The 11,690-nt window shown below is 43.1% G+C and overlaps 5 protein-coding genes across 10 annotated transcripts; 2 read left to right on the top strand and 3 right to left on the bottom strand.

Moving 5' to 3' along the window:
• Positions 1-79: 79 nt before the first annotated feature.
• LOC107219320 (glycerol-3-phosphate phosphatase) lies at positions 80-2,644 on the bottom strand. Of its 2 annotated transcripts, none has more exons than XM_015657515.2 (5): positions 2,489-2,644; positions 2,048-2,156; positions 1,592-1,840; positions 1,029-1,280; positions 80-795 (listed from the first exon to the last, which is right to left on the bottom strand). In XM_015657515.2, exons 1-5 carry the CDS (start codon positions 2,627-2,629, stop codon positions 446-448), a joined length of 1,101 nt encoding a protein of 366 aa, XP_015513001.2. In that variant the 5' UTR covers positions 2,630-2,644; the 3' UTR covers positions 80-445. The 2 variants fall into 2 exon arrangements, with proteins under 2 accessions (XP_015513001.2, XP_015513000.1); XM_015657514.2 differs by having other exon boundaries at positions 2,425-2,600.
• An 84-nt stretch (positions 2,645-2,728) lies between these two features.
• LOC107219313 (zinc finger protein 436) lies at positions 2,729-5,272 on the bottom strand. Of its 4 annotated transcripts, XM_046742442.1 has the most exons (6): positions 5,134-5,272; positions 4,448-4,552; positions 4,160-4,370; positions 3,959-4,062; positions 3,530-3,864; positions 2,729-3,434 (listed from the first exon to the last, which is right to left on the bottom strand). In XM_046742442.1, the coding sequence occupies exons 2-6, from the start codon at positions 4,459-4,461 to the stop codon at positions 2,773-2,775; spliced, it is 1,326 nt and encodes a 441-aa protein (XP_046598398.1). In that variant the 5' UTR covers positions 4,462-4,552; positions 5,134-5,272; the 3' UTR covers positions 2,729-2,772. The 4 variants fall into 4 exon arrangements, with proteins under 4 accessions (XP_046598398.1, XP_046598400.1, XP_015512993.2 ...); XM_046742444.1 differs by lacking the exon at positions 4,448-4,552 and having other exon boundaries at positions 5,134-5,228; XM_015657507.2 differs by lacking the exon at positions 5,134-5,272 and having other exon boundaries at positions 4,448-4,589.
• On the top strand, positions 4,711-6,969 carry LOC107219319 (ER membrane protein complex subunit 10). Its single transcript, XM_015657513.2, has 4 exons — positions 4,711-5,020; positions 5,223-5,486; positions 6,148-6,414; positions 6,716-6,969. The coding sequence occupies exons 1-4, from the start codon at positions 4,961-4,963 to the stop codon at positions 6,815-6,817; spliced, it is 693 nt and encodes a 230-aa protein (XP_015512999.1). The 5' UTR covers positions 4,711-4,960; the 3' UTR covers positions 6,818-6,969.
• A 180-nt stretch (positions 6,970-7,149) lies between these two features.
• LOC107219321 (Bardet-Biedl syndrome 2 protein homolog) lies at positions 7,150-10,818 on the top strand. 2 transcript variants are annotated; one of them, XM_015657516.2, is made up of 10 exons: positions 7,151-7,519; positions 7,820-7,939; positions 8,027-8,218; positions 8,332-8,514; positions 8,703-8,925; positions 9,013-9,392; positions 9,476-9,583; positions 9,707-10,025; positions 10,115-10,369; positions 10,468-10,818. In XM_015657516.2, exons 1-10 carry the CDS (start codon positions 7,298-7,300, stop codon positions 10,560-10,562), a joined length of 2,097 nt encoding a protein of 698 aa, XP_015513002.1. In that variant the 5' UTR covers positions 7,151-7,297; the 3' UTR covers positions 10,563-10,818. The 2 variants fall into 2 exon arrangements, with proteins under 2 accessions (XP_046598396.1, XP_015513002.1); XM_046742440.1 differs by lacking the exon at positions 7,820-7,939 and having other exon boundaries at positions 7,150-7,519.
• A 51-nt stretch (positions 10,819-10,869) lies between these two features.
• Positions 10,870-11,690, bottom strand: LOC107219330 (probable insulin-like peptide 7). Its single transcript, XM_015657526.2, has 2 exons — positions 11,577-11,690; positions 10,870-11,218 (listed from the first exon to the last, which is right to left on the bottom strand). The coding sequence occupies exons 1-2, from the start codon at positions 11,678-11,680 to the stop codon at positions 10,870-10,872; spliced, it is 453 nt and encodes a 150-aa protein (XP_015513012.1). The 5' UTR covers positions 11,681-11,690.

Below are 11,690 nucleotides of genomic sequence, written 5' to 3'. Positions count from 1 at the left end.
GAAAACAACTTAAGCATTGTACTTAAGTGACAGGTAGACATTTTCTTTTGGAAACAAAACAAACACGTATAAAGACAGCTATTTGGTAATGATTTATTATCATTTCAACACAAGTTAGTGGACAACCTACAAGTAAATGTTGCAAAAAACATTTCTTAGAATTATTAAACAATTTGGAACACTTTATTTATACCCCTTTATAATGTGAACTACTGTTTTTTTATAGATCACAGCATACAAATTATCACTGGTTCCTCCGCGAATTAACTTTCATTCGTACGAAACGATGGAACAAAATATTAGATTTACGGTATAAAATAAGATGAAAAATATTTGGCAAGTTCATTACGCAGCATGTACATTTTTTATCTATTGCAGTTATAGTAACGAATAAATAGAATGATAGTTTGAAATATAGGTATGTACAAATTGGTAAGCTAAATTTTTACGCACTTTCATTGCTGGGCTTTAATTTTTCTAAATACGGTAGTAAATCGCCTAATTTATCTACATAATAATGTGGAAGCAAGTCCAACTTGTCTTGAGAATTGGACTGTTTCCAGGTATTGACATCCGCTAAAGAAGTTACTCCGGACAATACTAAAAGAGTTTTGAAACCACATCTAGTCCCAAGTAAAATGTCAGTGTTGCAACGATCGCCGATCATCAATGTGCGTTTCGGATTGATATTGAAACGTTTTATTATAGCCTCAGCTATGTAGGTTTCTGGCTTTCCTACGATTACTGCTTTTCTCTCGGCACATGTCTCCACGCATTTGACTAAACTCCCGGTACCTGTGAGAAAAAAAATTCTGTTAGCTTTATGGTATGTTACTCAATCGTAAATCCGGTTTCTTATTTTACGATCAAAGCCACTGAGTAGATACGCTGCTATCTTGACTAACAATAAAATATTTTACCTCACTTTGAGTATGTTGTTTTAATGCTCGGATAAGCAAATTTTTTTCCCAATTATGCAAGATTCGCCTAGCTCGATAAAAATAATTAGTGAAATTGTTATCTCGTACCCGGTACGATGATGTCGCCATCCATGGGAAATCGTTCGTCAGTATTAGTTCCTACAAAATGCACGTTTTTGTCATTGAGGTAGCACGCAGCTTTCAGGAGTTTCGGGTAACTAAAATGCTGGTCAAAACCGACAATAACTGCCCCGACATCTGGGTCCTTCTGAAACGTTTTGTACGGCACTCCTGGTTCGATCGTGTCTGGCCCAACTCCGCAATGACCAATTCCCACTTGCTCCAACTCCTTGCTTATACCTGTTGAACAACTGTAGCTTTAAAAACTTATCTTACGCAGAACTTTATTAAACATCATAGTAGTATCGTCAACGGTGTTGATAAACTTTTAAAGTCTGGAGGAAACTTTTTTTCTGTACTAGAAAGTGTTATTCAGGGATATAAAAATCTTTCATCTACTGGCAGACTGGTGAAAACTCTTGGTACATGAGAATAAAATCTGAAGAAATGATATTTATAAAATATTATAATAAATAGAATACAATTAACGTGCCATTCCTGAGAACAAGGCCATAGAATTTTTGATTTCTTCGGTGTTCTAACATTTTTACCTTCGGATCCAATGACGTAAGCCTTCTTTTTGAAACCCAAATCCTGCAGATAACAGGCAGCCAAATAAGATGTGCATAAAATATTGTTCTTAGTGGCATGGAAATTGAGCTCGATACATTTAGCAAGGCATTCTTCTCTAGTTTTTGTGCTGTTATTCGTTACGTAGAAAGTTTGTCTGCCGAGATCGTGAAACTTGTTCATCACTTCGGCAGAATTCTTGATAGGCGTCATCTCCATCCATAATACACCTAATTAAAAATATTTCATTGAAATTTTACAGCCGTAAGAATTGAAATTAAAAATTTGTTAGACGTTCTATTTGATCTTTTTTTATCCTCTGATTATGGATCAGTATTGAAACAAAAAATGAGTGCAAATTAAGCAGTCTAATTGTAAGCTATTGCATGAAAAAAAACAATTGGAGTAACAATATTTTGAATCTATTTTATACTCACCGTCACAATCGGTTAATACTGTGTCAAACGAGTTTAAAAATTCGTAAATTTTCTCGTCACTCAGAGATTTGAGATTAACAGCAGCCATCCTCCTTGTGAATATTTTGTTCTGTTTGAATAAATTACAAGTTTTGAATACTCTGAACATGATGACGTATGAAAGCGATTCGGTGTGTAGAGAATAAATTTAATTTAAGTGGTTGAAACGTGTTTGATCGACGAGAATTTGAAAGCGGATGATGAATTTTATTAGCCGCAAATTATGCAATTTCATTCATTTAATGTGCGTTGGAACTTGAACATATCATTATGACTGATGAAACCCGCGTTTTTTGCACAGTGACACAATCTTGTTGCCGCTATTTTGATCGCCTCACCTTTCCTGTCAAATGTTACGAAGTTGATTTAATTAACACTTGGACTATTATTTATTTTCTTTACGTGTTTCTCTGAAGAATCGAGATGTTCGTCGTTCCCCGCTGATTCAAATGGTAGATTTGTACCACGATGTATACACGTACGCGATTCACGTTTGCGAGGATCTCTCTGATCAGCTGGGAAATATTTTAGGAAACCAATCATGAATCAAGGTTAAGGCGTCAGCTGCACAGGCGCCGGCGCGCGAGAATCAAACTCTTCCTTAGAGCGAGAAGCTTTTAAAATGGTAATAAATTACAAAAATTGTGCATCAATTAATTTTTATTTTATTTTTTACGATTTTTACATCAGGTTCCTGAATCGCAATCAACTTGTTTACTAGTACATTTGGAGCTTTCAAGTTGGTCTTTATGAACGGTATCAGGACGTTCTCTTCTTGTTTCATTTTTACCTTCTGTCTCTATGCTTGCATTTTGAGGTATACCATTAATTGTTACCATTTTACATTCGTTAGTTGACATTTGAACCGTTTCTCCTATCACCCTAACAGTTTCAATTTGTTTCTCTTGATGCCGGACAGAATCCTCCTCTGTTACTTGAATCCTAGTCTTTCTGTTTAACAGCTCTTTCTCGATACCGTGAGGTAAATCTAATCCGGTTAATTTGGCCAGCATACTTTTTTTAGCCACCCCAGCATCCTTCCGTTTTTTCCTCTCTGATTTACCGGTTGCCTTCTTTCTTTTCTTCTTTTTTGATAGATGAATTTTAGTCATGTGTTCCGTAATCTTCTGCTTGCTTGAAAATCTTGTGTCACAAATATCGCAGTGATACTTTTTGCCAAGATGATTAGTGCGAATGTGATGGTTCAGATTGCGTTGGAAGAAATAAAACCGAGGACACTTATCATACGGACACGGTACAACCATCCGATCATCAATGTGGAGGACCGAGTGCGATTTTAATTGTGTCTTGTTCAAAAATACTTTTTTACAATCATTGCACTTGTATTCTGTGAAGAAACAATCAAGAATTTTGTAAGCATACTTCTCTAAAACGTGAAATCAAAGCCTAGTTTACAAGTATACGTGAAAATTCAATTCTTACCACTTGTGTGCAAGTTTTTTTTATGTGTACAAAGTAAAGACCATTTTTCGAATACTTCCGAGCAGCCTGAAGCCGGACATGAATACTGCTTCTTACTCTCATGCGTCATTTCATGCTTTTTCAAGGTTTTCAATGCTACATATTCCTTAAAGCATACTTTGCAATTGTACAATGCAACACCGCTGTGCGAAGCCTCATGCTCTTTGTACTTTTGTTCCTTGAGAAAGTTTAACCCACATTCTTTACAGAAAAATCTGTTATTCTCTGTATGAACACGATCATAGTGCCGTTTTAAATTCTGTCGATTACTGAGGATCAAAGAACACTTAGAGCATCTGAAAAAAGGAAGATTTTTGTCAAACTCTGATATGAAATCAATCTGCACGTATTCTGGCATAAGAGCTTTGGCTCCGTAGCAAGAAGACTTACTGAAATGATTGCTTAACCAAGCTGTGAGTTTGGCTGTGTCGTACGAGGTGTGATTTGTTCGTGTATGCCTTGTCACAGCCATCATAATCGCAATTGAAAGGCCTCTGAAACAATTAAGTATGCACTGTTGGAATGTATTTTCAATCATGATATGTGCAAAATATTGTAAGTATAGAGGACTTAAGCTACGAAACAACATACTTCGCCAGTGTGCTGCCTAAGATGTCTGGCTAGTCGTGAAGGGCGTAAAAAAGTAGCGCCACAACCAGGATGGTTGCATTTGTGGCATTTCTCAGGTTCTAAGGAATTACTTTTTTCATCCCCATTCAGAGGCATGACACTATGTTCCAAATTGGGTGTATTTTCTAAAGGCATAGTTGCGCAGACATCGTTCATTCCGACATCTGAAAAGCTGAAAAGTGAGAGAAACTTCGTTTCATAAGAGTGATAGAACAAATAAATATATATGGTAGAATCATTTGACTTTACCCCATTGAAATCATCCAAAAATCGAATTTCTGATTCAGAATATTCTTTCAATTTTCAATGATCAGAACGTCTTCCAATTCACCGATCCTCCTCCATTGAAGCATGCTGCTGGCACAGACCATGCTTGAATGGACGCTTTCTTTCTTACCGACTGAAACTACTCCGAATGACTAAAGTGCTCCGCATAATTATCTTACATAGTCGTAGTCGGCTCGAATTAAAGAGCCAATACTATCATTGTAATCCCGTTACGTCAGTTCGATTTGCGCCATTTAATTAATTTCTGCCTAATAATCGTGTCTATTGCTTCACAAGCGGGACTACCTATTTCATTTTAATTAATCAGGAATGATTTTAAAAAAATTCGAACCAGAAATTGACCCATTTTATTGAACAAGGCTGGTTCAAAAGCCGACAGATTCACGTTGTACACAGATTATGGTGCAGCGGTAGTAACCTGTCAAATACTAGTCGATCCCGCAATTAATTATCCTTGCATAGATTAATCATAAAATGAATTCACCCTACACCTGGATACCCGTATTACTCGCAGTTATTCTCTCCGCTGTTGGGGTTAGTACTCACTGCTCGATTTTAAACAATTCGTTCAACTTTCAGCTCCCCATTACCGACGCCTTAACCTAACTCTTCGTTTCTTTTCTTTTTTCTTTTTCTTTATTGCTTACCGGTGATTTCAATCTTCGGCACCAATTTTTAGCCCTTATCTGTAACTTATAATCGCAAAATATAGACACCTGTTATTTAATTCTTTCAGAGCGAACTAGATTACGACGGTTGGCTCCGTTTAAGGGTATGGCATGCTTTGAATAAGGGACCAATGCCGAATTTTATTGAACGTGGCAACATAACTGTCACCAGCGTTCGCAGCGGAGCTTCAACGGTAGCGCAAGCCGGTCTCAAATCCAGTGAACTAGACGAGTTGCGGAAATTGGCTGAAGACGACAGAGAGTATCGACTGAAGGCATCTGTACGAGGTTCCTCTGGCACGGAAACAACCTTCTTTACTTCTGTCCCGGCGGTAATACATTACTATAAGATTTCCTTTGCAATTAATACGATTTTTAAGTATTGAAGATAATTAATTGGCCTGTTAATAATTTATCTTGTAGATTTTCTGTCACAAATGTTACTGAATGTTTGAAAAGATTTCTTACGGGAACTTCTTACTGAGCAATCCCTTTCCATCGGTTCTGTCTGACTTTCTGAAGTATCAACATCTTTCTTGCTCTGAATTTTCGTTGCTCAACAGCCTTGTTAATTCCTTATCGTCAAGCAAACGTGGGCTTTACGTTCTTTAATAGATTTCACTTTAATTGTATTATCAGTCAGATTAAATCGGTCTGACAACTTTTCAACAAACTCTTAAACAAAATTGTATTTCTTTCCAAATCTGGTGCCGTAAGATATTTCTGTTAATAAATACAAATTCATTATGGAAAAATTTTGACCAGATAGTAAGTTCGGTTCGTGATACTGAAATATAAGCCATTCTTTTTTGGAACATGTTTACAACGTTTTGGCAAAGATTATCAGTATTCCGATGCGACGCATTAATTTCGTACACAATATTTTTTATTCGGTGTTGGATAGTTTGATAAGAATTTTTCTTTGATAAGCAAAATTAATGGCACTGGGACCACTGATTATTTTGCTATTCAATCAGAATTCACTATTTTTAGTGCCTCGTACTCGGCTCCGAACTTGAAGATTTCTTGACTGTGTGGCTGGACGGAGCAGCGGAGCCGGTTGCGGTGAGCCTATCTTCATACGGTCCGTGTTCCCGGGAAGTTCCGTCGACCCAGATGTGGACAACCGAGGTCCAGGTCAGGTACCCAGAGGCAGGCCCAGTTCCGGACACGGCGACGTACATACAGAAGTTGGAACGAGAGAGGGAGGCCAGGGAAAGGGGAGAGACCAAGGACAACAGATCTTTCCTGGCGAAATACGTAAGCGCGCTCGATCGCTGACGCAATGGATATTTGCTTTTCCTTCCGAATTCGGAAGTCTAGCATTATGAGGAAAAACTGTTTGAAACTGCTCACGCGACAAACAACAAGCCGCGTATGATATCGGCCAGCCTTGGAAGTGTTTACGAGAATCGACGAGCCGCATAAGTAACGGCCAGTTAGCCCTGACATGAATATTTGATGCAGTTTATTTGTCTCGAGCGTAATTTAACACAACATATAACTGTCGCACAGCAAGTGTCCTCTGTCTATATGGTTTTTCTTTTTATATGAATTTCAGTGGATGTACATAGTACCTGCCGTCATATTCGTTCTACTCTCGTCGGCGACAAACCCTGAAGCTGGCGGCGCCGGCGGCGGAGGAGGTGGGGCTCAGAGATAACGTGGCGAGGCTTTAACCACCAACGTTCGACGTATAATTTCATGCACATAGTTATTTATTCCCTATCTCTGTCGCTCCTACTCGATACTCCTAATTTTTCTGTAACGGGCCTCAAACTGTATGTGAAATAATAAATACGAAAAACACCGTCACCCTGCCTTTCCCTCGATTCGATGTGGAATATGGAAATTTTTTTATATTTCATAGCAAGTAAACCCTGCCTATTTCGGCGCTTGAACAAATAAGCTTACACAGTCAAGTAACTCTGGGCCTGGTTGACTGTTAATCGAATTTACAAAATTCTTGCCGTCGCGTGACTTTCATCGACATGAAATAACGTCGCCAGCTCAACGTCAGGCTCCCGATGCGTGTTTGCATAATTCAGATAATCAATAACAGCCCAAGTGCCTCGCAGGTGAGCCATTAGTAGGCTTCCTCGAGGCGAACATTGCGTTTGTGTACGGCGCTGCGCGACTCGAAATGGCAGCGTTTTCTCTCCAGCTTGAGCGAAAAGTGGAATCGGGCCTTGTCGCATGCGGGAAATTCGACGGTTCTCACGCATGCATCGTAGTCGCTACTTCCGGCGGCAACATCCTCGTCCACAGCCCACATCGTCGTCCGCTTCCGAATCCCGACGATGATCCTAAAACCGGAAGACTTGCTTGGACCGGCGAACTTGCCGAATTGCGAATCGGCAAACAGGTGGGTGCTGCAGTTTATGGTAAAACTGTGAAAACCCGGTTGCGAATATACTATGAATTTGAAAACGTTGGTTATACTTTGTTCGTGTCTCTCATAATTAAATTATAAAACGACATATCGGACCCTTATTATAAATAATTAATCACGGATCGGTCAGTTTCATTTTCAATAGACTACGATCTTGTCGAGTAATTTAAAAATATTGATTCGGCTGAATATTCTTTTAAGTGAAAATTGATGCCCTCTTCAACGCGTTCCGGATCAATTAATTGATGAAAAATAAATTCCTCACTTTTGAAGGTGACCTCCCTGTACGCCGGACGGTTAGGCGAAGATGAGAGAGATGTTCTCATGATCGGTACCGCGACTCACCTTCTCGTATACAACGTCGAGGATAACGCTGACGTGTTTTACAAGGAGGTGAGCCTTCAATAAATTATTACACAGTCGAGTAGAGCAAAAATTTGAAAAAATTCTGGAATAACACGCTGGATTGTTCGACCGCAGATGTCTGACGGGGCGTACACCGTCACCGTCGGCAAGCTGGGCTGGCTGACGGACCGAAGCGTCGTCGTTATAGGTGGTAATTGCTCAGTGACCGTCCTGGACGCCTCGGGTACGGAGGTCTTCTGGACGGTAACCGGCGACGTCGTCGTCTCCCTGATGATATTCGACTTCGACGGCGACGGCGCGAACGAAGCGAGTATAAAATCCGATTTCGTGACAGTGCGCGGTATATCAAAGATACTTATAGGCATACATGTAGTCACATGTTTCGAACAACCACGCTAAAATTTGACCGATGACCCTAGCTGATCCTCGGAAGCGTTGATTTCGAGATTCGGGCTCTGAAGGGGGACTCAGTGGCCTGGGACGTTAAGGAAACGGCGCCAGTCACGGCCTTGGTTGCCCTCTCCGGTTGCCAGTTCGGTTACGCCGTGGGAAACGGTACCGTCGGGGTCTACGAGATGGGGCAGCGTCTCTGGCGTGTGAAGGTCGGTGCGGAGCCGTGAAGGGAGCGTCCGTAAATTACGTCATCGGTTTTAGGAAATAGGACCGAAGGGAGGATCAAAAATCCTCGAGATTCGATGACGTAATTCATGTACGCTCGATAAAAAAAATCCACAAATAGACAATTTGCGTAACGAATAACTGAATTCCCTGCTCCCTGCGCACCATGCAGTCGAAGCACAGAGTGGTGGCCATTCGCGGCTACGACGTGAACGGAGACGGCACAGAGGAACTCGTCACCGGGTGGAGCAGCGGCAAAGTCGACGCCAGGGTGCCGGCGACAGGGGAGGTCGTCTTTCGGGTTCAGCTCTCCGCAGCTGTGGTCGGAATCGCACGCGCCGATTATCGCCGCACCGGAAGACCCGACCTGGTCGTCGTCTCGGCGACCGGAGAAGGTGGTGTAGCAATGTCTAAAAATAATTTTCTCAAGGAAGAACGGTAATGATTATCTCCGCTTCAACCTCCCAAAACGATTACAACAGTCAGGGGCTTCGGGCCGGGAGCAGCTTCTTCGGAGGCTTCGGAACCGGGCGACAAGATGCGGGAGTTGCTGGCCAAGAAACAGGCGCTGATAGCGGAGATGAGACACAGGGCTGCCAATCCCGGAAGTTTCGCGTCCAGACTAGCAGTGGAGGTCTCGTGCGGGGACGGAGCAGTCCGCATGGCACTGGCAGCTGGTCCCGGCCTCCTGGTTCACTGCGCCATCGTCTTCGCCGAGGGAGTCTTCGACGGTGAGACTCTGGTTGATCGCCCTAGTCGACCCTGCGGACAGATCGAGATTGAACTCCGACCTCCAAAGGACACCCCCGTCGACGTCCACGTCAAAGTCTGCGTCGGGCCGATGGGCGCCGATCTTCTTCAGGTATTCTCCTCGGGTATATTTTCATATCTGTAAAATATTATGGCCAGTGACATGATAGGTTCTTTCCTTGATTGATTTAATAGGTTTTCGAACTGACGCGGCAGCTACCGCGGTTCTGCATGTACGAAAGGATAGAGAAACCGATCGACGTTGAAGACGCTCTTCTTGATGAGTCTGGAGTCACGATCGAGGTGAGCCGTTTTTTTTTTTTTTTTCTTGACCGACTAGTTAGTTCCTCCCATGCAATTCAATTTCCAAAAGTCACACTATAATCAGACCGCAATTAACTGGAGAATTTTTTTACGCCTGTTGAGGTGGCGGAGAGACCCCAACGAGTGGCAATTTGGCTTGGACAAAATCTCATACTACCCGAAGAGACGGAGGTGGAAGTCGCGGAGGTGGGACCGACGGCGGGCACGCTGAACGTCTGTCTGCGAGGTTTGAGGGACGGGAAACTACACCGGCTGGAGGCGACGAGCGGTGGAAAGATCAGACTTCGAACGAACGACTCGAACTTCGCAGGGGAAGTCGTTCAGTCGTTGGCATCTTACCTCGGACTCGGGGAGCTCGGTGCGGAGGCGAATTTCCCTGAAGACGAGAAACTGATGACCGAGGCCTTGGAACGCCTGACAGGTGACGAATCTTACCATCCCTTGTTTGAATTGCAATGAAGTGTGCAATACTGTTCAGGCCAGATTGTAAGAGGTTAAATTCGTACCCAGGTCTCCGCGAAACCGAAATCCGGCTTCGAGCTGGCGAGGCACGCGGCGCTGCGATGCTCAGGAACCTTTTGGTCCGTACCGAAGACGCGAGGATCTTGGGTGACGCGAAGAACGCCAAAACCAGACTTGCCCAGCTTCGGGCCGTCAACGGCGATCTTATCCGGGACCACGAAATCGGTGCCAACAGCTACCGCGATCTCGTTCGTACCTTGAAGGAACTCAACGCCGCCGTTCAACGCATCGCGCGTCTACGAGGTGTGCAGGAGATTCGTGATTAACGATACCATTCAAAAGCCGAAAACCAACTCTAGCCAAGTACGGTTAAAATAAATAAACGAATGTTTGAATTTCAGTGGGAAAGGCTTCAGCGAACGCTATCGCAAAGTGCAGATCTGCGATTCGCGACGGAGATACGCGGGCGCTGGTAGCAGTTGCCCGACAAGGATAAATAATATAACGCATCGACTTGGGATGCGGGAGCGAAAAGCAAGGAATTTTTTATCGTGGTAAACACGTGAAACGATAAGCGTTGCCCAATTAATTTTTCGATCTTGCATCACGACAATTTTTAATAATACATTCACGATAACGTCGATAACAACGTGTACACGTCGTACACGATACTCCTATAATTATTTTTTGACATCGGTATAGGTGTAATGTGAATAGCAACTTCATTTAATATACATATACAACTAAATGAACGAACAAGTATTATACATATACACATATTGTGGTTCCGGGGTCCGTTGCATCTATTCCTGTTCGCCCGATGGTGGATGAGTCCGCTTGTCGACGCGTTTGTTCGCCGGGCAATACTCCGCGTATTCCTCCCAGGTACATCCTGGTCCGGCGCAGCATTCCTGAGTTATGGATGCGACGGCGGTCTGACTTCGCCTCTTCAGATCCCGCCGGTACCGCACCATCTCCTTGGCTCGCCACCCCGACACCCAAGGGGGCGGCGGAGGTCGCTGAAGACTACCAGAACGACGGCTCACCCCGTAAATGTCCTTTTCGCAAGCCCAGTAGAGGTGACGAAGCAACGTCTCGCGGCACCTCGCGTGCGTCTCTCGGTGCCAGGCGTTCTCCCAGTCAGCCCTCGACCTGACGCAGTCAGATTTAATTAAAAAACGATGTTGCGATCAAGAGGTGAAGAAAAATACGTTCTTTTTCTGTACAGGCGCTTATGACGCGGCGAACTATCGGCGTAACCGCGCTGATGTGATTAGAATTTGACGAAGTTTGACGGTACGTATAATCTCAACGAATTTTCGCGGGAGATTTTGAAGTAAGGATCAGTTCAGTTTCAAGAGAAGTTAGTGGAAATTTTATGGAACTTTGTTTACGGTCGGTCCGATGAATAAACGCACGTTGTGGAAACTTGATTCGTATTACGACAAAAATCGTCGTACAGATATTCAATCTAGCACGCACTGAGAAAATGATTTTCGAAATTTCTCACCTCTCCTTGAAGACGCGTTCCAGGTCGACGAGGTGGTCCGTCGCCCCGATAGCACCGAGGGCCTCGAGAGCCAAGCAGCCGATGGCCAGAGCGGATGCTCGCATCTTGCGAGGG

The sequence above is a fragment of the Neodiprion lecontei genome, chromosome 6 (genome assembly GCF_021901455.1).
Source record: "Neodiprion lecontei isolate iyNeoLeco1 chromosome 6, iyNeoLeco1.1, whole genome shotgun sequence".
Classification (NCBI taxonomy): domain Eukaryota; kingdom Metazoa; phylum Arthropoda; class Insecta; order Hymenoptera; family Diprionidae; genus Neodiprion; species Neodiprion lecontei.
Note: the sequence above shows the minus strand (reverse complement) of the source record. Positions and strands in the feature narration are given on the sequence as shown.